The sequence below is a fragment of the Pelophylax lessonae genome, assembly GCF_965119305.1.
Source record: "Pelophylax lessonae genome assembly, chromosome: 1".
Taxonomy (NCBI): domain Eukaryota; kingdom Metazoa; phylum Chordata; class Amphibia; order Anura; family Ranidae; genus Pelophylax; species Pelophylax lessonae.
The window spans coordinates 34,646,069-34,673,009 of record NC_138768.1 but is presented as its reverse complement, the minus strand read 5'-3'; the positions used below and the strand labels follow the sequence as shown (position 1 = coordinate 34,673,009).

The 26,941-nt window shown below is 42.5% G+C and overlaps 1 protein-coding gene across 1 annotated transcript; it reads right to left on the bottom strand.

Annotated features, from left to right (window-relative positions):
• Nucleotides 1-351: 351 nt before the first annotated feature.
• On the bottom strand, nt 352-26,905 carry LOC309546419 (uncharacterized protein). Its single transcript, XM_082246090.1, has 6 exons — nt 26,570-26,905; nt 10,612-11,082; nt 5,737-5,835; nt 3,950-4,003; nt 2,934-3,024; nt 352-916 (listed from the first exon to the last, which is right to left on the bottom strand). The coding sequence occupies exons 1-6, from the start codon at nt 26,616-26,618 to the stop codon at nt 715-717; spliced, it is 966 nt and encodes a 321-aa protein (XP_082102216.1). The 5' UTR covers nt 26,619-26,905; the 3' UTR covers nt 352-714.
• Nucleotides 26,906-26,941: the final 36 nt, after the last annotated feature.

Below are 26,941 nucleotides of genomic sequence, written 5' to 3'. Positions count from 1 at the left end.
CGTCCTGGGACTGGAGAAAACATATATTTAATGGAAAGCCAAGATGCGTAGTTTCTGGTGAAAAGTATTTTAATAAGTTGATAAAATCATATGAGTTAGGTTTGATAGCACACCATCTATTAGGCCCCTTCCACACCTATGCGATCTAAAAGTCGTGCGATTTTACCACAATTTTGGCACCACGATTTTGACCGTACTTGAAGCAATGCCTATGTCTTTGGACCTCAAAATGCAATAAAATCGGCCCCATTGTGCAGGGACTACTTTGAAGTCATTGTGACTTGAAGTCTTACAGATATGAACGGTACTCATTGGAAATCATAGAGTACAAGCATGAAAGGGGCCTTATGTGGCGTTTAGTTGTAACAAACACAAAGTAGAATCCTGATGGGAATGGGTTAGACTATGCCCCTTTTACTAAACCTCCTGGAGGGTTTACCACCAAATAAAACAACCTCTGTAATGACAATGGGCATTCTAATAATGGAAGGGTAAAGGGGCAATGAACACTTCATATAAAAGTCCTACTTGTCTGGGGGCTTGGTGATAACTCAGCTAAAAGGTTATATAAACCTAGAAATTACAAACTTATTGAGGCTGTTCCTCTTGGCATGATCGGAGGAACTTAGCAGATGATACGTGAAGTTTTGAGTCTGAAAGGATCAATCCATGGTCAGAAATATCTAGGTTTGGCTCCAAAACTGTGGCTTCTTTTCACTGCTGGTCATACAGAGGAGTGATTGTGCCGTCCTTCCACTCTATCAGGATTTCTCCGTGCCTCAAAGTGGAAGAGTTGGAGTCCAGCCCTGGGTAGTCCGCGAGATCTCCTTTGCTTGTTAATGGTGACTGCTCATACGGTGTACCAAGTTTATGATGAGGTTTACCATGGCTCGGTAAGGCAGAGAGCTTTCTTTTCCTAATAACATGAATTAAAACACCAAAACATGTTTTTAACATAGTTGTTCAGGTTAAGGAAACATCATAATGTCCTGAGAAAAATGCTTAAGAGCCTCCTGTACAGTTTATTTGATAAGTCCTAGGACAACCAACTGAACTGCACAACAGGCACATGTGCCCTTTGCATGACTTGCATGACTTGTGAGTTCTAGAACATATGAAATATACTTCTAAATAGGAATTTATTAGAGATATGCAAAAAAAATGTATTTTAATTTTTTTTAAATTTTGGCAAACATCAGAAGACTTTTCTGAAATTTTACTATTTTGGCAAAATGCAAGTGCAAGACGCTATAAAATAAGGAAGTTATTTTCAACGATACTGGAGCTGGTCTTGTGTTAAAAACAATGGCCCTCATTATCCTTATTATTTCATTTTTTTTTTTTTCATAGAAAAGAAAGGAATGCAAAAAAAAAAAAACAATTGACAGTAAATAAAACAAACTTGACAGTATGCAAATAAAAAAAAAATATATATAAAATCACAAATGCAATAATCATTGAATAAAATACATTTAAACTATTTTAGATACATCGACTCCAAAAACCCTCTCTAAATAAATTATCAAAAATAAATAAAAAGTAGACAAGAAGCTATAAAATAAGGAAGTTATTTTCAACAATACTGGAGCTGGTCTTGTGTTAAAAAAAAAAAATGGCTCCTCGTTATCCTTATTATTTCTTTTTTTTTTTTTATCATAGAAAAGAAAGGAATGCAAAAAAACAAAAAAAAAAAAAAAAAAAACTGACAGTAAATAAAACAAACCTGACAGTATGCAAATAAAAAAGGGGAAAAAAATCACAAATACAAACATTAAATGAAAAAAATTTAAGCTATTTTAGATACATCAACTCCAAAAAGTAGACAAGAGGCTATAAAATAAGGAAGTTATTTTCAACAATACTGGAGCTGGTCTTGTGTTACAAAAATGGCCCCTCATTATCCGTATTATTTAATTTTTTCTTTTTTTTTATAGAAAAGAAAGGAATGCAAAAAAACAAAAAACAGTTGACAGTAAATAGAACAAACTTGACAGTATGCAAATAAAAAAAATAAAATCACAAATGCAATAAACATTGAATAAAATAAATGTAAACTATTTTAGATACATCAACTCCAAAAGCCCTCTCTAAATAAATTATCAAAAATAAATAAAAAGTAGACAAGAAGCTATAAAATAAGGAAGTTATTTTCAACAATACTGGAGCTGGTCTTGTGTTAAAAAAATGGCCCCTCTTTATCCTTATTATATTTTTTTATCATAGAAAAGAAAGGAATGCAAAAAAAACAAAAAAAAAAAAAAAAACAACAATTGACAGTAAATAAAATAAACCTAACAGTATGCAAATAAAAAAAGGAGAGAAAAAAATCACAAATACAAACATTAAATGAAAAAAAAAATAAGCTATTTTAAATACATCAACTCCAAAAACTCTCTCTAAATAAATTATCAAAAATAAATAAAAAATAGACAAGAGGCTATAAAATAAGGAAGTTATTTTCAACAATACTGGAGCTGGTCTTGTCTTACAAAAATGGCCCCTCATTATTCTTATTATTTCATTTTTTTTTTTTTTTTTTTATAGAAAAGAAAGGAATGCAAAAAAAAAAAAAAAAAACAATTGACAGTAAATAAAACAAACTTGACAGTATGCAAATAAAAAAAAGTATAAAAAAAAAAAATCACAAATACAATAAACATTAAATAAAATAAATTTAAACTATTTTAGATACATCAACTCCAAAAACCCTCTCTAAATAAATTATCAAAAATAAATAAAAAGTAGGCTTTTTTTAAATTGAGAGCTCCTGATTGGGTGAAATGTAATCAATGGGAAAATTAGTAATTATGTGGTGAAATCCTTCCGCTTACCCTTATTTTGTATCTTGATTTTTTTTTTCGACAATGGAAAGTACAACAGAAAATACAGTTCACAGATATATTTAAGTTTCACAATGGTTTTGTTGGACTTACTTATTATTGCGGATATTTAACACCAGCATAGCGACCCCTAGTAAGAAAGTTAATGGACTCAGAATCAACATAGCCGTTTTCCAACCAATACCTGTGGAAAGATCAGCTACTATTAGCCTCATTCCTATTTATGTGGTCATCAAAATAAATCTTAAAGTAGAACTATAGACAAAACTTTTTTTTTTTTTTCATTTTAGATAGAATACGAGAGTGTTGTAACCCTGTTTTTTTTTTTTTTTTTGGCCATCTGTGTCCCATTGGGTAGATGTACATGTAGCATCCCAGTCTTAAGGCCCGTACACACAATAAGAAAATCGAAAGGGAGATTTCGTTCGACAAACGATCTGCCAATTTTCAGATTGTTAGTATAGTGCTTTCGACAGCCGATTACGGATTTTCGGATGTCAAAAACTGGATGTGCAGGCTATAAGAGTCACAGTCCCGCTAAAAATCTCTGATCGCTGCCATTACTAGTAAGAAAAAAATAAATAAATAAATAAAAATGACATAAATCTTTCCCCTAGTTTGTAGACGCAATAACTTTTGCGCAAACCAATCTCAAAATACGCTTATTGGGACTTTTTTTTACCAAAAATATGTAGCAGAATACAAATTGGCCTAAAATTATGAAAAAATTAGATTTTTTAATTTTTTTTGGCAATGTTATATAGTAGAATGTGAAAAATATTGTTTTTTTTTTTTTTTTTCAGAATTTTCGCTAAATTTTGTTTATAGTGCAATAAATAAAAAAATCGCACAGGTGATCAAATACCACCAAAAGAAAGCTCTATTTGTGGGAAAAAAAGGACATCAATATTTTTTAGGTACAGCGTCGCACGACCGCGCAATTGTCCGTTAAAGTAACGCAGTGCTGAATTGCAAAAAGTGGCCTGGTAATTAAGGGGGAAAAAATCCTTCCGTTCCAGAAGTGGTTAAGGTGACAGGGTCTCTTTAGCATAACATTAATGCTCAGAGGAATTTGTCTTTTACATTTCATAAGATACTTTGTTACTTACTGTTTTCCTCAAACACATAGATCTGCTCCCAAGAGCTGGCCGATGGCTCATCATCTGAAAGAATCAAATAGATACTGAAGAGAATTTTCCATTTTTTTCTGGGGGGGGGGGGGGCACTGTAAAGAGATTGGAGGGGAGGGGATTTGTGTTGGGAGGGGCAGCAGGGGGTAAGAATTGCTAGGAGTGGTGATTTGGGGTGATTTGTGTTGGGAGGGAGGATTGGGAAAGAGGATTTGTGCAAGGAGTGGGGATTAGGGGGGGGGGGTCGTGCTAGAAATAGTGACATGGCGAAGGGGGAGGAGAATTGTGCTAGAAGGGTAAATTTTTGTTTGGGGGGTTGTGCTAGGAGGGGGGATTGGTAATGGGGGCAAAGATCTGTGCTGGGAGGGGGGATTTCAGCAGGGGGGTGGATTTTTACTGGGATGAGGGGGAATTTATGCTTAGGGGGTAAACATGCAGATTAGTAAGGGATAAGCATGCAAGGGGGGGGGGGTCTGCAATGGGCACTGTGGTTTCATGTGAAGTGGGGGGGGGTGCTGTGAGGAGATTGAGGGGATTTGTGTTAGGGGGGGCAATTTAGGGGGAGGCAGGGGGTAAGAATTGCTAGGAGTGGTGATTTAGGGGGATTTGGGTTGGGAGGGGTGATGGGGAAAGAGGATTTGTGCAAGGAGGGGGGTTTGTGCTAGAAAAATTTATATGGTGAAGGGGAGAGGAGAATTGTGCTAGAAGGGGAATTTTTTGGTTGGGGAGGGGGGGTGTGCTTAGAGGGGGGTGTGCTAGGAGGGGGGATAAGGAGTGTGGGGGGGGGGTGTACTCATAGGGAAAATTTGAGGGGTAGAGGATTTGTGCTAGGAGGGGTGTCTTTTTTGGGGAGGGGCATTTGTGTTGGGGGGATTGGGAATGTGGGCAAAGATCTGCCCTGGAATGGGAGATTTCAGCAGTGGGGGGGGGGGGATTTGTACTGGGAGGAGGGGGAATTTATGCTTATGAGGTAAGCATGCAGATTAATGCTCAATTTTTTTTTCTGGGGGGGGTGTTTGCTGACACATAATACTCATACATCTTGAGGGGAGGGGTGCAGTTTGGCATGTTCAAGCTGGGCTCTAGATGACCTTGTCCCGACACTGTCTGCATGCGTCCCTGATGGGGAAATTTCACCTACTAGACACCAGTGGTCTGAATGAAAAGAAAAAAACTAAGGAGCAGATCCTGTACTAACAACCCAATGTTAGTACAGCGATCTTCCTGCTGAGCTATTATGTTCTGACAGGGGTGTGCTAATTTTTTTTTATTTTTTTTATTTACCTAGCTAGATGCGGCATTGGTCCGATGCTGAATTTGTCCCCCCCCCCCCAGCTCTAACACTGAGACCTGAACGATCAAACGCCGCAAATCGGTTCTCAGGGCCCTCTGAGCAGAGAGCTGGTGACTGTCAGTGGAGGGGACAAGAGTGGCCAGCTCAGGATGTCAGCGGCTCACTGAGAGGCTGAGCCAGTCGCCGGTCCAGGCATGTGGGCGGATCCCGACTTTATTGTCGCAAATCCGAGTCTGGACCGGCTCTGTGATGCCAGCAGACAGCGGACCTCAACCTGCTGTCTGCTGAAAACAGGTGACAGGAGTGCAGAATGATCTGCTCTCCTGTGATCCATAGGAAAAGTACAGGCAAACATGCTTTGGCTATACTTCTCCATTAAGAATCAATGAATTTCCCCCATCTGTGGATAATCCCATCACTAAATCTAGCAGAGTTGTCATGCTGGTCCTCTGTGTGTATGGAGAAGACTCACCCGTCCCAGTAACTCTTTGCTCAGGTTGTTGGGTTGTGGTCCTCATTCCCGTCACAAGCGGGGAAGTTCCCAGAGTCATGCTGGTGTTTCTCAATTCATCTTATGTGATATAAAAAATAAGTTTAGATAGACTGACCTGGACAGAGATACATATAGCTGGGCTTATGCACTAATCTGAGAATACAGTCTTCATCTATTATTATTATTGTTATTAGCCTAAAGCAGAACTCTAGGAAAAAAAATCCCTTGCTGTTGGGCGCCCCGGAACTGCAAGGGTTGGAAGCTCATTATGTCTAGAAGTGCACAGATAAGAAGAAATACTTACTTTACTCCTGGGCAGGGCTGCTGTTAGAAATCACGGAGCCCCAAACAGCCTACCTGGCAGCCCCCCCCCCCCCCAAAATATATCAAGACAATATTTCCACTATAAATACACTAAAATCATTATTAGCAGACACAAACATAACAGAGAACCTGTGTGAATTAGCCCCTTTTAAATATTTTTTACATAAAAAAAAAATATATATATATATATATATATATATATATTTATTTATTTTTATTTTTTTTTTAAGGTTATAAGTGTTAACAATTATATTATTTTACAATTTTTTAAAATGAATTACAATATTTAATTATTATTATTTTTTATTATTATTATTATTATTTTTTTTACAATTAATTTTTTTACAGGACAGGGAAGCCTGCTGCGGGAGGGGGGGGGGGCACAGTGAAAGAGGGCACACAGGGAGGGGGGGGTCAGATGCAGGCAGAATAGGGAGAGCGAGGATCGGTGTCAGCAATTCCAAGAACGATGCCCTGTGTCTCTCTCTGCAGCAGCTGAAAGCTGGCAGGAGGGAGAGAAACTGGCTTTCAGCTGCTGCCTGAAGAGAACCGCTTAGGGCTACCTTCTGTAATTGCCCCTCCGCCCAACCGAACCGGTTCACCGTGCTGTCGGGGGCCCCCTTGTGTGCCCCGGGCCCCCTACAGGAGGACTGGTGGTCCCCCCCCCCCCCTATCAGCTGCCCTGCTCCTGTTCCCAGCAGTCTCCCTTTATTTGTCTTTTCCCCCACAGCCTCCACTCTTTTACATATACTTCAGTTATAAAAACATTTAAATTGTGAAATAGTTAGCTTCACTTTTTTTTTATTTTTTTTAGTGAGTTTTAGGGCAAAAAATTTAAATTTGCAAATAGGCAGGCCCTTTATGATAGAAGAGAAATGTAATGTCTCTCCTGTAATAAAATATACTTACCTAACAATAAAATACACCTGACCTACCTGCCTGTTTGCAATCTCCTGCATCACTTCTGCACTGCGCATGCTCAGAAGTGATGTCATTCCATCAAAATGGCTGAAAACTGGCACCCAGTAAAACCCGGGAGAAGATGCCAGCACTGAAGAAGGACCTAAGGGCATTGGTCTATTGGAGCTTAGGTGAGTTTTTCTGTCCCTTTAGTTACGTTTTAAACTGGAGTGTTGGAGGGCCCAGGGGCCTGAACAGTAGTCCCATAATTGCTGGTCTGTCAACAGCTCTGAGTTTTTCAAAAAGGATCAAAATATAAAAAAATCCAGCAAGTAATAAATCAAAATATTTACAAATACTAACTGGGTAATTTAGTAGAAACACCTATACACCTGATTATTCGTGTCATTAACAATCATTGAGAAGTTGGCTAATACATAAACTCATGCAGGCACAGGTCAACAGCTTCAATTAATGTTCACATCTAACACTAGGATGGGGAAAACATGTGATTTTGACTTTGGCATGAATGTTGGTGCCAGATGGGCTGGTTTGGGTATTTCTGTGACTTCTGATCTCCTGGGATTTCCATGCACACCTGTCTTTGGAATTTACTCAGAATGGTGCAAAAACCAAAAACATCCACTGAATAGCAGTTCTGTGGATGGAAACACCTTGTTGAGAGAGGTCTGAAGAGAATGACCAGACTAAATTAAGCTGACAAAAAGCTATGGCAACTTAATTAAAAACTCTTTACAAAGCTCTAACGAGCAGGGCATGGGCGTCCGCAGAACTTTTTTCAGGGGGGGGGGGGGGCATAATTTTAAGGTCACCCATGCTATGCCCCTTTTCAACAATGTCATGAAGGGGAGGGGCTTAGTCGTTATACTTATTATGAGTATTTATTTTTGAAGAGCAAACAGCAGCATTTATTTTTAAAGCATTTGTTAACCTAAAAAAAAAATATTGATCCTGTTTCCTTAAAGCATGTTATACAGCACAGTGTTGTGCTGTGTAATTTGGCCCCTTCTATCACCTAAAATACTTGGCTGATCCTGCCTAGTTATGTCCTCCCCTCTGTAACCTGACCACGGTATACCATGGCTGCTGAGCCCTGACACTGTGGTCAGTTTACGTGCCTCCGTCATACGCAGCCCTCCTGTCCTCCTCTGTCCTCTCTCCCCCCCTCCCTCCCTGCCTGTCTGCTTCTGTATCAGTGCCCCTCCCACCCCTCCTCTCCTGCTGCTGTAGTTTCATTTAAAGTTTCATATCCTGTCTACAGTCTGTTTAATAATCCTGTGTGCCCCTGTGTCTGTGTTTTATAAAAATAAGCCATTCTTTACAAGTTTTTAGAGTGCCACTCGCCACTCATGTGACTCGTCGCCTCTCTCCTCCTCTCCCCCTCCCCTCCAGACTGACACTGGAGGGGAGGGGGAGAGGGCCAAGGATTCCTCACCAAGGATAGTGAGGAATCCTTAGCCCTGCAGGCAGCTGTCAGACGGGGAGAGGAAAGACCTGGCGGGTCACGTGAGCAGCGCTCGGCCCTTTAAAAACTGTCAAAAAAAGGCTTATTTTTTTTTAAAACACATACACAGGCACACAGGATTATTAAACAGACCAGACAGGATGGTATAAAGTGGCTTAACAACCACTTGAAAGGGGAAGTTGAGATTCCAGAGGGGGGCATTTGTCCCCCCTTGCCCCTATCTGCGGATGCCCATGGAGCAGGGCCCTCTAATTCCTCCTGTATTGAAATGTATTGTAACTGTATTGTCTTCCCTCACATTGTAAAGCGCTGCACAAACTGTTGGCGCCATATAAATCCTGAATAATAATAATAATAACTGTAGAGAACAGAAAGGATCTCAGAATGCACATGGTGAACGTTAAGGTGGGTGGGCTACAACAGGAGAAGACCACATTGGGTTCCACTCCTGTTATCCAAAAACAGGAAGATGAGGCTGGAGTGGGCATAGGATTGCCCAAAATTGTACATTTGAAGACTCAAAATCTGTACCCCAGTCTGATGAGTCTGGATTTCTGCTGAGAAACACAAATGGCAAGCCAGTCATTAGATCTGAATCCAAAAGAACACCACTGTGATGTGGTAGAATGGGGAATTCACAGAATGAATGTGCAGTTGACTAATCTTGGGAAACTGTGTGTTGCAGTCATGCCAACATGTAGTAGAATATAAAAGGAATGCTTGTGGATGGTGGAATCCATGCCACAAAGAATTGATGGAGGCCCTAACCATTAGTATAATGTTCCTAATAACTTGCTCATTGGGTGTGCAATCAAAGGAATGCTTGTGGATGGTGCAATCCATGCCAAAAAGAATTGATAGAGGCCCTAACCATTAGTATAATGTTCCTAATAACTTGCTCATCGGGTGTGCAATAAAAAATATAAAGCTTAACCACTTACCGACCGCCCAACGACGATATACGTCGGCCATTTAAAGCTAAATACCGGTGTTATGGCAGCAGATATCTGCCATAACCCTGGTATTTTTTTAAACGGCGGGCGGCTTTCCGATAAGGGTGGTCCCAGTGGCAGATTTGCTGCGGGATCACCCTTCCGGGGCAGCAGAAGAGGTGCCCCTCCCGCCGTGTCCCAGTCCTTTTCCCCGCTTACCGGACCCGCCGGCAGCAGGGAAAATGATCAGGTCCCGGATCCTCACAGACAGGATGTCGAGCGAGGGCAAGCTTGCCCTCACTCGACTCTATGGTCTTGGAGGACCGGAGCGACGGCAAACGTCGTTGCCTAGCAACCGGTTTAGGTCCCCTTTTTTTTTCTTCATTTTTTTTTTTTTTTCTTATTCATTTTTTTTTTTTTCATTTTTAAGTGTACTTGTGGGATCTGAGGACTTTTTGACCCCAGATCTCACAAAAAAAGAGGTCCTGTCAAACCTATTTCTATTACAAGGAATGTTTACATTCCTTGTAATAATAAAAATGATCAAATGTTTTTTTTTTTTTTTTTTTTAACGGTGTAAAAATAAAAAATAATAAATAAAATAAATAGTAAAAAAAAAAAAAATGTAAGCGCCCTTTCCCCGTTAGCTCATGCACAGAAGCGAACACATACGAAAACCCCACCCACATATGTAAACGGTGTTCAAACCACACATGTGAGGTATCGCCACGATCGTTCGAGTGAGAGCAATAATTTGAGTCCTAGACCTCCTCTGTAACTCTAAGCTGGTAACCTGTAGAAATTTTTAAATTGTCGCTTATGGCGATTTTTAAGTACCAAAGTTTGTCGCCATTCCGTGAGCGTGCGCAATTTTGAAGCATGACATGTTGGGTATCTATTTACTTAACATTTTATCTTTCACATTATGGAAAGAAATTGGGCTAACTTTACGGTTTTCTTATTTTTTAATTAAAAAAAGTGAATTTTTTTCCCAAAAAAAAATGCGTTTGGAAGACCGCTGCGCAAATACGGTGTAATAAAAAATATTGCAACAATCTCCATTTTATTATCTAGGGTCTCTGCTAAAAAAAAATATAATGTTTGGGGGTTCAAAGTAGTTTTCTAGCAAAAAAAAAACCGGATTTTAGCATGTAAACACAGAGTGTCAAAAATAGGCCTGGTGGGTAAGTGGTTAATGAAGACAACACTTACGTTCATAAAATATATCTATGTCTTCCTCTACCCCATGGGTTGAACTTTGCCATATGCCGGTGGTGGTCATAACAACTTCTTCACAGATTGGCAAATCCTTCAGTGTCTTCCATTTACTGAATTTGTCCATTCCTTTAGACAGGATTACTTTTTTGGTTCCTTGCTTGGCACTTAGGTGCAGTTGGTGTCCATAGAGGGATAGATACCCCCTGCTGTCGCAGAACCAGGCCTGGTTCTTCCGGTCTTCGCACAGATCTGTTTTAAGAGTGGGTAGATCTCGTGGCTTGATCACCGTTAGGCACCGTTTACTCTTTACATTGATGATGGATTTGGTGCTCGGCTCCCAGGTCCAGTATTGGTGGTCGGCGTTCACCTTACACTTAGCCAGAGAGACTCGCCCAGTGTCGTCTGCTGCATGAATACACTTCTCCAGTTGCACGTTTTTGATCATGAACATTTGTCCCTGTGTGACTACAGATGAAAATCATAATTATTTAAGGCATGGTTTGTATTCATACGAAAAATTATTCTAACAGGTGTGGGGAACATAACATGGGCAATCACAATGGCTTCAGAGAAGACACAGGAACAATAAAACTATGGCGAAGAAATAATTTAGGCGTATCCAAACCCAGAACGGTAAAATATTACAGCTTACCAGTGTTGGCTGCATTCTTTTCTTTTCAGACTTTTATTCCCTTTATTTTCACCTAGTGATCCTACCAGTAACACACTTCTTATCCCAGGGTGGAGGGTGACTACACTCCCTATTTTTGCTACATCTACAGAGTAAGCAACGATTGTTACTGGAACTTGCCGGACTTCAAACATGTCAAGATCAACAGGGTTTTTTTTTTTGCACTATAAGACCACTGGTCAATGGTATATTGACAAAAAGGAATTAAAAAAGAGATTTTCATTGTTAAGATTTACAAAACCTTTAAAAGGTCCGTCCAAAATAATATAGGTGGATGCTATGCATTACAAACTCAAAAGCAAACTCTCACTTTAAATGTATCTAGCTCTGTGCTGTTGCTAGAGGTCCTGCGAGCTACTACTCGTAAAGGTCTGATATCACGGGCCTACTCTGTATTATCTTCCATCCAGGACCATATTTCATTGAAATGTAGGACCCATTGGACTGCTGATATTGGCGATATAGATGGAGGATCAGTGGGATATGAAGTGCAGCGCAATATTTCTAATAAGGGAATAGTCCAAAAAGTCCCAGAGGATCCGTAAAGTGCATAGAAAGATGGTCACCCAAGTCCCTCCACCAGTGAGGTGTACACCGTGCTCACCTTAGAGAGATACAATAAGCGCCTGAAAAAAGTTATATCCAGATAACCAGGGCATATGCAGGGGGACTCTCCACAGAAAGATCCAGGCAACCAAATACAATGCAGGGGACCTCCTCACAGAATCCAGACTTTGGCCATTCACCAGTAAATCATATAAGGAAAGGACAACATCTAAGTGCTCTCCGTTTGATGATTACTTTATTAAAATACAATAAAATTCACACTCACATAAGATGAACCGAATTCAGCATATAAATTGCCTCTCGGATGGCGTGAGTGGTGCCACTACACAGACCGCGGCTTCCGGCATCACAGGCAGAGTGAGAATGGCAGCGGGTGACAGGCAGCTCCACCTCCCGTTTTATTTTACCAAAAATATGTAGCAGAATACAAATTGGCCTAAACTGAATTTGATTTTTTAAAATATTTTTTATTGGGAATGTTTTATAGCAGAAAGTAAAAAATATTGCGTTTTTTTTCAAAATTGTCACTCTTTTTTTTTGTTTATAGCGCAAAATCTAAAATCCGCAGAGGTGATCAAATTCCACCAAAATAAAGCTCTATTTGTGGGAAAAAAAGGACATTAATTGTATTTGGGTACAGCGTCGCTCGACCGCGCAATTTTTTGTTAAAATAACGCAGTCCCGAATCGCAAAAAAATGGCCTGGTCATTAAGGGGCTAAAACTTTCCGGGGCTGAAGTAGTTAAATAAATACATGAGTTTTTTTTTTTTTTTGTTAATTCATTAAAATGTAAAGTATTTTTTCCACGAAAACAAAAAATTGTGAAAAACCGCTGCTTGACATTAAAAAAGTGCAACAACCGCCATTTTATTTTCTAGGTTCTCTGTTAAAAACACTGTATAATGTTTAGGGGTTCTAAGTAATTTTCTAGCAAAAAGGGCCAGAAAAAGCCTGGTCAGCAAGCAACAATGTGCTTTACAATCTACAATGAAAACTGTATTTTTACTCGGAGTCCCTGGGGAAGATCCTTGTCTGAAGTTCTATAACAAGGAATTGTGGGCGAGTACGGCAAGAAATGCCAGGGCAACATCAGAAGAAAGTGAAGCGTCTTGGGACAGAGGCTGCCGGAATCTGGCTTATCTTTATAACAATCCATCTCTGGAGGTGAACGGCACAAAGTGCGCTAATCTTCACCCTGCACATTCCCAAAACTACAATCAGACCGAACCCAGATCTCTATGCTGTAATATCCTCCCTATGAACCTTCTATTGTTCTGGTTCAAGAACTAAATCCACCTACCAAAATCTCCATGTGACTGTTTAGAGGGTAATTTCCCCCAAAAATGACATTTATCCATTTGTCTACTGCAGCAATTTTTTTATTTTCTCACATACATGTTAAAATCTGCATTTTTTCTTTTTTTTTGCTAAAAGAATGACTTAAAACCCCAAACATTATAAAATCGATTTGAATGGAATTGTTGGGATTTTAAGGGTGCTTTACATCAGACAGCACTAGTTGCATTAACCAGTTCTGGACCGGAAGATTTTCCCCCTTAATGACCAGGCAATTTTTTGCGATTCGGCACTGCTTTACTTTACCGGACGATTGCGCAATCATGCAATGCTGTACCCTAAATAAAATAAATGTACTATTTTCCCCACAAATAGAGCTTTCTTTTGGTGGTATTTGATCACCTCTGCAATTTTTATTTTTTGAGCTATAAACCAAAAAAAAAGCGACAATTCTGAAAATATATATATATTTTTCACTTTCTGCTATATAACATTCCCAATTAAAAAAATATTTTTGATTAAAAAAAAAAAAAAAAAAAACAATAAGCGTATTTCGATTGGTTTGCGCCAAAGTTATCTATATCTTTTTTTTTTTTTTTTTACTACTATTGGCAGCGATTTTTAGCGGGACTGCGACATTGCGGAAGACAGATCGGACCCCTAACTGATGTGTTTGACACTTTTGGGGGGACCAGTGACATTATTACAGTAATCAGTGCTAAAAAATATGCACTGTTACTGCAATAATGACACTGGAAGGGAAGTGGTTAACCCAGGGGCAATCAAAAGGTTTAAGTGTGAGCCTAGGGGGTGCTTTCTAACTGTGGGGGGGGGGGGTGGGCTTGTGAAATCAATACAGAGACCTGTGATCCTAAATAGAAGGGAACACGGAGCTTTGTGTTGATAGCTGAAAGAACAACAGTCTGCTGTGTTTACAACAGCAGACCGCCATTCTCTCTTCACGGGGAGCGATCATGGGTGCCCAGCGGCAATCGTGGCTGCCCGCCCCGTAGATCGTGGTGAGTGTTGGCCCCCAGGATCGCTCCCGCGAACCGCCGAACAGTTACGGGTGTCGTGGTTTTTTTATTGGAATGCAAATATGTTTTTATTGATGTTTTAAAAAATTATACATTTTTAATGGAACCAGTGTTGTCTGATGTAAAGCACCCTTAAAATCCCAACAATTCCTTTCAAATCTTTTAAAAAATAAAGGGATGTGGTGCAGTACTTAATAAGGCGATTCACCCACATTCACGTCCAATCCCCAAAACATTATACTGTATATTTTCTGAAAGCAGAGGTCCTGGAGAATAAAATAGTGGCTGTTGCAATTTTATATGTCACCTGATATTTCCACAACCATTTATCAAACACAAATTTTCAGAAAAAAATACACCTTAACCGATATTAATACAAAACTGGAAAAGGAGACAGTTTCCCCCAAAATGATCTCCAAGTAAAGGGTTGGGGGGAGAGAAAACAAATTGGACTTTCTCTGTACCTAAAGCTTAATACACACCAGATAAAAGTAACAATATCATTATATTTATACAAATCACAAATCTGGACAGATTTTTCAGGGAGTACAAATAATACATAAAACTTTGGACTAAGTCTACTATATAGCCACTACGGAGATATAAAAAAAAAAATACATAATTATATATTTTATATATATATATAAATATATATAAATATATATATACCATTAATACATACTGTATGTGGGCACATATGTATTAATGATACATACATACACATTTATATATATATATTTTTTTTTTCTTTTTTTTTTTTTATATCTCCGTAGTGGCTATATAGCACCTTACTTTCACCCACTAATATCCCTTGCGTCCGCCGTAGGAGAGTTGTTTTTGCCTGACACATTGTCTAATTTAGGCATTATATGTATGTCTTCTATGGTATCCCCTTTCACTGCTGTTCATGATTTTGAACATTGTCTTATATTTTCTGTATCTTATTGTTACATCTCAGAGCATTTCTACAGTTTCTCCTCCCGAAGAAGCAGGTTTCAACCACGAAACATGTAGAGGAGCATGTGCCCAGTAAGGAGCCATTACTAATTTTGCTTCCTCATTGGAGTGCATCAAGTATTAACCACTTGCCGACCGCCGCACGACTATATACGGAGGTGGTCAGCCCCTCCTGGGCAAAGTGACGTAGGGGTACGTCAGTCGCCCTCGAGCCTGTAGGGGGCGAGCGTGCGCCGCCGCCGGCACGCTCCCGACCCCGCTCGTTCACTAACATCCCCGCGCGCGTGACCGGCGGCTCCGATGTCCGCCGGCCACTCGCGATCTCCCTCAGGAGAGGGAGAAAGGCAGACGGCTGATGTAAACACAGCCGTCTGTCATTCTCCCTTAGATCATCACAGAGGCTATGTGATCCTGCTATGTAGGATCATATGTCTCTGTTATGATCTAACAAGCCATGCCCCTTGACAGTTAGAATCACGCCCCTAGGGACACATTTAACCCCTTGATCACCAATAAAGTTAACCCCTTCCCTGCCAGTGTCATTTTTACAGTAACAGTGTACCTCCGTTTGGCCATTTTAGCCACTAAATTTACAGGTACCTAGTGCGACTCACAGGTAAAAAAGCACCTGGTTGTCGAGGACTATTTGAAACACTACAAAAAAAAAAACTGCTAGTGTCCTAGCAGAGATCAGGCCTGACTCTGCTAACGCTGCGGTTTTGTGTGTTGTGTTTTTGGAAGTGACAGTAATCTATTGATTACTGCACTTGCCTGGGTGGGGTGAGCTGGGCTGGGCTGGGCGGAGGGGCTAAATGCAGGTACTGGCAGGTGTTGTGTCCGATCCTTTTAACGCTGCAGTTTGGGAACCCTAAACTATGGGGGACGCTAGTATAGTTCTGATCAGATCAAAGATATTGATCTGTTCAGATACTATACTAGTAATGGAGGGGTTTGGTGTGTGTATGTGTGTGTTACTGGCAATCAAAGGGTTAACTAATATTTCTAACAATGCGGTGGGGATCTGCGCTGTCCTAGGTTGATGCTAACTAGCGTTAACAATAACTAATATCACCTGTGACACTAATAATAGTGATCAGAAAAAAAACTGTACACTATAAAAGTGACACTGTGAAAGGGCAATGAAGGGGTTAACTGGGGGTGATCAGAGGGTTAAATCTTTATTGGGGGGGTGGCGGGTACCCTAAACATACTTGGGACAGAAACTAACTCGCTAGCGCTAAATCAAGTCACAAGGCACACTATTACAGAAATACAGAAAACCGCTATATACCTGTATATAGTGTGCAATGTGACAGGGGGTGAAAGGGTTACATGGGGATGATCAGGGGGTTAAATCTTTATTGGGGGGGTGGCGGGTACCCTAAGCCTAAAACGAATGGTCGCTAGCACTAAATAAAGTCTCAAGGCACACTATTACAGAAATACATAAAACGGCTATATACTGTATATAGTGTGCAATGTGACAGGGGGTGAAAGGGTTACATGGGGGTGAACAGGTGGTTAAATCTTTATTGGGGGGATGGCGGGTACCCTAAGCCTAAAACTAATGGTCGCTAGCACTAAATCAAGTCACAAGGCAGTGGCACACTATTACAGAAATACAGAAAACGGCTATATACTGTATATAGTGTGCAATGTGACAAGGGGTGATTGGGGGTTAAATGTGCCTATCTAGGTGTGTGAGTGTTTGCTGTTTAGTGTACTTACAGTTGATCCTCTCTTCTCTCACGCTGGAATCCAAAAGGACTCGAGGAGGGAAGAGAGGATCGTTCTTTGTGCCTGTGTTTACGTTACACAGGCACAGCTCAGTCTGCCATTGGTCAGAACCGATCACCAGGTCCAGGCCAAAAATCATTGGCCTGGATCTGATGACTGATCGGTTCTGTACCAAATCAGGCCATCGCGGGGACCAGGGGCATGCGGGAGCGCGCCCCGGGAGCGAGCGACGTAGAGCTACGTTGATTCGTCCAGGAGCTGCTGCCTGCCGCAGTAAATCTGTGGCGGGCAGTCGTAAAGGGGTTAAGGAAACCTCAATGATCAACTCTGCTTTCAGGGGACTCCTTTAAGTGAAATAACCCCCGAGAGCAGAGGTAAACACACAAAAGCAACAAATTATATGGTGGATATCAACTCAGTGAGTTAGCTGCTAATTCTACTTGAAGTGGGCTATATGAGTCCAGGCAGGAGGAGGGTAGAGGAATGACCTTGCTTTCTAAGTCAGTTCTCACTCCAGCATCCCAGTCCCAAATGACCAGCTTGAACACAGTAATCGATTCAGTGCACTGAATTAACCACAACTTAAACCCGCTCATATGATGACTAGAGTCCCAAATGTAGACGGCCCATCAGACTTTAGATGACTTTATGGTGGTGCATTGGCTGGTTCTCTTGTGTGGAGACAGAGTACATTCAAAAAGGGCTTGGTAGATAGAAGGGACTCAGCATTGCAGATTCTCCTAATCAAGCGAGGTAGAGCGAGGTTTAGTGTTCTGGGTTAGGGAGAATTGGGCAGGTCCCCTCACACTAATCCTGCAGTTAAGGCCCAAACCGAATGTCCTGGAAAAGACAGGCTCTTCTGGTAACCCAACTGATCATCTCACCCTGGATGCTCTTCACACAGCCGATGCAGGTGTGGCTGGATATGCACCTGGGATCCCCCTCTCTCAGGCTGGAAGTCTGGAACACAGTGGTGGGCTTACTAGGAAGATAGCACCTCTCTCTTGCATCCAGTCCTTTCTCCTGCCTCGTGGTCAACCTGTCACGGAACCATGAACCAGACGTACAACAACAGATAAGTGAAAATAAGAAGGCTTTATTGAAAATCAAGCAGTAAAGCAAAAGTCCAAACGGATGGCGAAACCGAAACAGAGTCCTTGCGAAGCCAGAGGTCAGGAACCAGCAGGGTAGTCAGACGAAGCCAGGATCAGGAACCAGCAGGGTAGTCAGACGAAGCCAGGATCAGGAACCAGCAGGGTAGTCAGACGAAGCCAGGATCAGGAACCAGAAGCAGCAGCAGTCTTAGAAGCATGTGAACACAGGAGGACCAAGCAAGGAACTGAAGCCACAGACCTCCTATATATATGAGCTAGGCATCCAGCTCCTCCCAGTGGGAAGGAGGAGCCGCAGGGTGGGAGGCTACAAGAAACCCAGAAACCAAGATGGCCGCCAGCACATGTCAAACGAAGGAGAACAGCAAGAAGGTAAGACCATGACAGTACCTCCCCCTCAAGGGCCCCTCCTCCGCGGAGTAAAGAACGGTTTCTGAGGGAAGCGTGCGTGGAAGGCTCGGAGCAAGGCAGGAGCATGGACATCTGCGGAGGGAACCCAGGAACGCTCCTCTGGACCATAACCACGCCAATGAACCAAAAACTGCACCCGACCGCGGACCAGGCGTGAGTCCAGGATATTGCTCACCTCATACTCCTCACGATTGCCCACTTGGACTGGACGAGGCCGAGGAACCGAGGAAGTGAAACGATTACACACCAGTGGCTTCAACAGGGAGACATGAAACACGTTGGAGATCCGCATGCCAGGAGGAAGCGCAAGGGCATAGGCTACCGGGTTTACCCTGCGAAGCACTCGGAAGGGACCAACAAAGCGAGGCGCCAGCTTGGGAGTGGGCACTCGAAGGTTGAGGTTGCGGGTGGACAACCATACACGGTCTCCGGCCTGGTAGGAAGGAGCAGGCGCTCGTCTGCGATCAGCCTGGAGTCTCTGGCGCTGCGCAGAGACCTCAAGAGACTTCTGGAACTGTACCCAAGAAGCACGTAGGACGGAAAGGTGATCCTCCACAGCTGGAATATCCTGGGGAGAGAATACCTCCGGTAACACGGCAGGTTGGAACCCATAATTGGCCATGAAGGGAGACGTCCCAGAGGAAGAGTTCACCGCCGAGTTCCTGGCAAACTTAGCCCAAGGCAGGAGGTCAACCCAATTGTCTTGGTGATCAGAGACATAGCAACGAAGGAATTGCTCCAAGGCCTGATTGGATCGTTCTGCGGCCCCATTGGACTGAGGGTGGTAGGCCGAGGAGAAGGAGAGATGAATCCCCAACTGGGAGCAAAAGGCGCGCCAGAACCTGGACACAAACTGACTCCCCCGATCCGACACAATCTCCTTGGGCAAACCGTGCAACCGGAAGACCTCCCTGGCAAAAATCGTGGCCAACTCCTGTGCAGAGGGTAACTTCTTGAGAGGAACACAGTGGCACATTTTAAAAAACAGATCCACAATCATGAGAATGACCGTATGGCCTCGGGATGCAGGGAGGTCCACAATGAAATCCATCCCCAGGTGTGACCATGGGCGCTCCCCGGTGGCTATGGGTTGCAGAAGGCCCAACGGAAGGTGCCGAGGGGACTTACTCTGGGCACAAACGGAGCATGCCGCTACATATGCGGCGATGTCGGAACGTAGGGAAGGCCACCAGAACAGACGTGAAACAGCCCAAGACAGCTGATTCTTTCCAGGATGCCCCGCGGTCTTGGAGTTATGGTAGGTTCGCAACAACCGAGTGCGCAACTCCTCAGGCACAAAACATCTGCCGTTGGGTCTCCCAGAGGGAGCACCAGATTGAGCCGCCAAAATCTGCTCACCCAGGGGAGAGGTCAGGCTGGTACGAATGGCGGCCAGGATCTGATTCGGAGGTATGACCGAAGTCGGAATCGACTCCTCCCTGGACAGGTCGGAGTACTGCCGTGATAAGGCATCCGCCCTGATGTTCTTGGAACCGGGTAGGTAGGAGACCACGTAATTAAAACGTGACAAGAACAGAGCCCATCTGGCCTGACGTGGTGTCAATCTCTTGGCCTCAGAAAGGTAGGTCAGATTCTTGTGGTCCGTCAGGATGAGGACCGGAACCACCGAACCCTCGAGCAAGTGCCTCCATTCTTTAAGGGCCTGCACGATGGCCAATAACTCCCTGTCACCAATCTGATAGTTGCACTCCGCGGAGGACAGTTTCCAGGAGTAAAACCCACAAGGAAGCAGAGGACCCTCTGGTGTTCTACGCTGAGACAGAAGGGCGCCTACTCCCGTCTCAGACGCGTCCACCTCGAGGACAAAGGGCAACCCAGGGTTGGGATGGGACAGAATCGGAGCCGACACAAAGGCGGACTTTAGAGCCTCAAAAGCTCGGATGGCCTCGAGCGGCCAGACCTGGGAATTACTGCCCTTCCTGGTCAGATCCGTGAGAGGCTTTGCTAGCATGGAAAAGTCCCTGATGAACTTCCGATAATAATTGGCGAAGCCCAAAAAGCGCTGCAGGGAGCGAAGACCACTGGGCTGGGGCCACTGTAAGACAGCCGAAACCTTCTCAGGATCCATGGAGAACCCCTCAGCGGAAATGATGTAACCTAAGAAGGTTACCTGGGATCGGTGAAATTCGCATTTCTCAAGCTTACCGAACAGCTTGTTCTCTCGTAACCATTGCAACACTCGTCTGACATCCAGAATGTGGGTCTCCATGGATTCAGAATATACCAAGATGTCATCCAAATAGACCACCACACACTGCTGCAACAGGTCACAGAAAACATCGTTGATGAATTCCTGAAAGACTGCGGGCGCATTGCACAACCCAAAGGGCATAACCAAGGATTCATAATGACCGGTCCTGGTGTTAAACGCGGTCTTCCACTCATCGCCCGCCTTGATCCTTACCAGGTTATATGCCGCCCTCAGGTCGAGTTTGGTAAAGACCGTGGCCCCTTTAAGGCGATCGAACAGCTCGGAAATCAAGGGTATCGGGTAAGCGTTCTTGATCGTGATGCGATTGAGACCCCTGTAATCGATGCACGGCCTCAACTCACCGCCCTTCTTTTTCACAAAGAAAAATCCAGCCCCTGCCGGGGACGAGGATTTGCGAATGTGTCCGCGTGAAAGCGCCTCCTTCACGTACTCCTCCATGGCCTCATTCTCCGCTACCGACAGTGGATAGACTTTGCCACGAGGAGGAACGGCACCAGGTTGTAACTCGATGGCACGATCATATGGGCGGTGCGGAGGTAGGGCAACCGCGCGCACCTTATCGAATACATCCCGGTACTCCTCGTATTCAGGAGGCAACAGAGAGTCCGAGGAAGTACACAGCAACTTGACAGGCCCATGGATGCAACTAGCCCCACACTGCGGTGACCACGAGAGGATCTCGGCCGATCTCCAATCGAAAGTCGGATTATGCTTCTGGAGCCAGGGGTACCCCAAGACCACCGAGTAGTGTGGAGACGAAATAACCTGGAAGCAGACCGACTCTCTGTGAACGGCACCAATGGCTATCCCCACTGGAAGGGTCTCATGAGTCACGTGTGGCGGCAGAAGGGGTCTGCCGTCTATTGCCTCAAGAGCCAGTGGAGAATCTCGAGCCTGCAGAGGAATGGAATTGGCGGCAGCGAACACACTATCAATGAACAAACCACCAGCACCAGAGTCCACCAACGCCTGGGTCGTCACCGAGCCCCCGACCCAGGAGAGGACAACAGTGATCAGTGGTTTGTCAACACGGGGAAACCGGGGACGAGGAGACTCCACCCAAGATCTGCCCCCGACAGGATCTCAGGTGCGAGCGTTTCCCGGACGGTTCGGACATGCCAACCGAAAATGCCCACCGAGACCACAGTACATGCATCGGCCCTCGCGTCTCCGGAGTACCCTCTCCCCCTTGGACAGGCGAGCAAACCCCAGCTGGACATAAGGAGCTTCGCAGCAGAGGCAGCACGAGCCGGCACATCGAATACCCTCCGAAGAGAAGCAACAAAACTGGAAAACTCGGCAACCACCGGATTGTTGTTCTCCCATAAAGGGCTGGCCCAGGCCAAGGCCTTGTCCGAGAGCAACGAAATTAAGAAGCCCACCTTTGATCTCTCAGTAGGAAAGGCATGTGGCAGCAACTCGAAATAAATGCCCACCTGGTTAAGGAAACCTCGGCACTGAGTTGGCTCTCCCCCAAAGCGCTGTGGAAGGGGGGCAGAACCGGTCATACCCCGAAACACTGCAGGCGCAACAACAGGTGTCGGGGTAGATTCTGGCGCAACAACCGGAGCGGCAGTAGGAGCGGACCCAGGAGCGACAACCGACCCATCGGCAACGGGAGCGAAATGAGCCGTGCGTTCAAGCAGGATTTGCAACGCCACGGCGAACTGACCCAACAGGTGATCCTGCTGATCGAGTCTGGCAACCAACGTGGGTAGCGAGGATGGCCCTGTACCGTTAAAATTCATGGCTTGGTCCTAATGTCACGGAACCATGAACCAGACGTACAACAACAGATAAGTGAAAATAAGAAGGCTTTATTGAAAATCAAGCAGTAAAGCAAAAGTCCAAACGGATGGCGAAACCGAAACAGAGTCCTTGCGAAGCCAGAGGTCAGGAACCAGCAGGGTAGTCAGACGAAGCCAGGATCAGGAACCAGCAGGGTAGTCAGACGAAGCCAGGATCAGGAACCAGCAGGGTAGTCAGACGAAGCCAGGATCAGGAACCAGAAGCAGCAGCAGTCTTAGAAGCATGTGAACACAGGAGGACCAAGCAAGGAACTGAAGCCACAGACCTCCTATATATATGAGCTAGGCATCCAGCTCCTCCCAGTGGGAAGGAGGAGCCGCAGGGTGGGAGGCTACAAGAAACCCAGAAACCAAGATGGCCGCCAGCACATGTCAAACGAAGGAGAACAGCAAGAAGGTAAGACCATGACACAACCGAACTGCTTAGCAGACAAGATGGATGCCTCTTCCCCTCCCCTTGTATAAGTTTTTGGGGCCGTTTTTGGTATGGACTACATGCCCCAGAATGCTTTGCTGATTGCTGCTGATTGGCTCTCTTCTCCCTGCCAATGAGGATGCAGGGGAGGGAGCAGAACAAACTGAGTCAGTGTCAGTAAAGAGAAGGAGGGGGGAGAAATCCGCCACAGGTGCTGACAGGCATTCTCTCCCTCAGTGAGAGCCTCGGTCAGATTGGCATGGCGCGGGAGATGCTAGGCACCCGCTACACACTCCCCCCCACCAAAGAACCTTTGGTCCTCCAAAGGCAGGAAAGTTCTGAACCTCTTACATGCTTTAGTCATACATGAGGAAAAAAAACAGGTTAACATACAACAAACAAGTAATAAACATTTTCATGAACCTGAGCTCAGACTCAGACAGCTCATTTCATGACACAGACTTGACAGAGGAACCTCCCATCAATTGTTTTGGGAAGGGAGGTTCTCCTGCCTACAGACCATTTTAATTGGGATGACACAACCAGATATGCCAGGGGGAGAGTTAGGGTCACTCTGCACCAAATCTGTAGTGGAAAGATTAGGCGCTTCAAGAGTCCTTTGAAAGGTGAGAACAACCTCCTCAGAGCTTTCACCCAAAACTCCATATGTCACTCTCTTGGGTGGGTGAATAATTCCCCTCTCTCTCTGTTCTTTGGGTTCAGAGATCACAGGTTTACCAGCCCCTTTTTCCTCTACTTCAGCTTCAACTTCTTCTTCAATGAAAAGGATGAGAGTCCTCAGAATCTGCTGCCTGTAGGGGAGATTGGGAGTCTTCCAGATCTCCCAATGGCTGATTCTGAGGCACAAATTCAGGAGCTTATGGCTTGAAAATCCCAGTGTCTGTCACTTCGGGAGGAGAAAAAGATAGCACCTCTCTCTTGCATCCAGTCTCTTCCCCTGCCTTGTGGTCAACTGAACTGCTCAGAAGACAAGATGAATGTCTCTTCCCCTCCCCTTGCCAGAGTAACCTGGGGTGTGTAATTCTGTCCTCATATAAGTCTATGGAGCCGTTTTTGGTGAGGACTACATGCCCCAGAATGCTTTGCTGATTGCTGCTGATTGGCTCTCCTACATCCTGCCAATGAGGATGTAGGGGAGGGAGCAGAACAAACTGAGTCAGTGTCAGTGAGGAGAAGGAGGGCAAAGAAATCCCTTGCAGGAGCTGACAGGCTCAGTGAGAGCCTCGGTCCGCTTGGCATGGCGTGGCAGATGCGAGGCACCCGGTACAGAAGCTTTACTATGTTAATGCAATTTCAAAAATCATCTTCTGAATTTTTTTTTTTTTGTTTGCATATACTTTTTATTGAATTTAGAATCTTCTGCATTTTTGAAGCTTTTGTTAAAATAATCCCTTGTTTTCCCGGGAAGAGCTCCTTGTCTAGGCAAATCCTATTATAGGGTGACAGCGCTTTGTCTCTGTCCCATACCATGTCCCGGTGTTGTCATCCTGTCACATGGACTTCTAATAGAGACTGCAAATGGGCATTTCAACACACATTATTCAGGCATTGTCCACTGTTATCATCAGGAAACCCGCTCTGAGAAATGCCAGGCAGCTATCACGGGAGGGCATGTAGACAGGAACTGGCTGCAATTAAATCCCAGGAGATGAACAATACAGTGATGTAACAAGGGATGAAAAATGGTGACATTTCTCCATATCTTTTCTAATAGAATATATATTGTCAGCTCCATCTAGTGGCCAAAATACAGTATAGGTTTCTGAAATACCTCAATAGGAAATACAATACACTGCATTTTAGCCAGGAATACAGGAATACAGAGTAGAATGGAAATAAGCAAAAAGACAAGAAGGCATGAGAGACACACACAGGTGCAGTGTGGGGGGGACATGATAGAGGAAGATCATGGACAGTGGCAGTAGGAAATTCACCAACCAGATGGTTATGGATAGCAAAGGTATCATCCCACTAGGTTGCCACATGCTCAGCTTAGGTACTTTATCACATTGTTATATTTTATTGTATATTCTTGTACATGTATCCTTATTATTAATGTATCTTTATTATCATTATTGTACATGTACTGTATTCATATTAATATTGTTGTATATGCATATTATTATTATTATTATTATTATTATTATTATTATTATTATTAATGGTATTATTGTACAATGTACATGTACAGTATCTGTATCATTATTATTATTGTAGTATACTATATGTATCTTAATATTATTATTAAAATTATTCATGTATCTGTATTATTATTGTTGTTGTTGTTGATATTGTGTTACTATTGGTATTGTACCTGTATCTGTATTATTATGATAATAGTACATGTAACTTTATAGTTATACATGCATTGTATTTGTAATATTGTACATGTATCTTTAAATATTATTATTAATACTATTATTATTATTATTATTGTACATGTATATTTATTTATCATATTTGTACATGTACCATTATTATTATTGTACATTTATCTTTTATTGTTATTATTGTACATGTATCTTTTTTATTATTATAATAATAATAATAATAATAATTATTATTATTATCATTATACTTATATCTTTATTAGCGTACTTGTACATGTACCTTTATTATTATTATTATTACACATTTATTTATTTTTTGTGTTATTATTATTGTACATGTATCTTTTATTATTATTACTACTATTATTATTATACTTATATCTTTATTATCATACTTGTACATGTACCTTTGTTATTATTGTACATGTATCTTTTTTTTTTGTTACTATTATTGTACATATATCTTTTATTATTACTACTATTATTATTGTACTTCTATCTTTATTATCATACTTGTACATGTACCTTTAATATTATTGTACATGTATCTTTTTTTTTGTTACTATTATTGTACATGTATCTTTTATTATTATTACTACTATTATTATTGTACCTTTGTTATTATTGTACATTTGTCTATTTTTTTTGTTAATATTGTACGTGTATTTTTTATTATTACTACTGTTATTATTGTACTTATATCTTTATTATCATACTTGTGCATGTACCATTATTAATATTGTACATTTATCTTTGTTTTCTTTTTATTAGTATTGTATCTTTTATTATTATTATTATTATTATTGTACTTATATTTTTATTATCATACTTGTACATGTATCATTGTACATTTATCTTTATTTTTTTTATAGTAACAATATTATTATTATTATCATGATGATGATGACAATTATTTCAACTATTATTATTATTTTCCTATTATTTCTTATCCTTATATTCTTCAAAACTTATCTAAAGGTTTTTTTTTTTTAAATTCACTTAGCTGGACTAAAATCTGTGAAAGATGATTGGTTAGTCGCTTGTTCTTTATTATCACTTTTCTGCTCAGCTCATTCTGTAAGCTAATTATTCAGCTCATTAAAAAGAATGAACAGCAACGTTTAAAATATAATAATACAAAACAACCGATCAACCAATCAGAATTGTTTTTTTTCTATTTTTTTTTCTATTAACTGTTTTTTGCTTCTTTTTTTTTTTTTGCTGTCCAGTGGAGTGACATACTACAACTTATGCACACCTAACACTGTAATAGCTAAATAAATTATTATTAAAATATTAATACATGACATTGGTGATTAAAAAAAAAAAGTACTTACCTTGCAGGAGGACACAGAGGGTCAGAGCGGCCAGGCCTAAACTGTACATTATTTATTTTTATTTTTTGCTACACTGTTCCCTTTTTTTGAATAGTAGTAGCAGGTTCTGTATCTGGCTCAGAGTGATCACTGTGGAGATGGGGGGTCCATTCCTTTTAGGAGGTGGGAGGTGGGGGGGAGGCGTGCACGAATGGCAAGTAAAAAAATCGCCAACAAAGTGCGTAAAAGCCAAAGAGAAGAAAGTTAGAAGTTTCTCCTTTGTGAGCCGGCTGCAGTCTGCCTGTGAGGGGAGAATGTTAATCAGGCCCATGGTCCTGTGTCCCCTCTTCTCCTCCTCCTCCTTCCCGTCCTCACTTCACAGGCAGGACAATA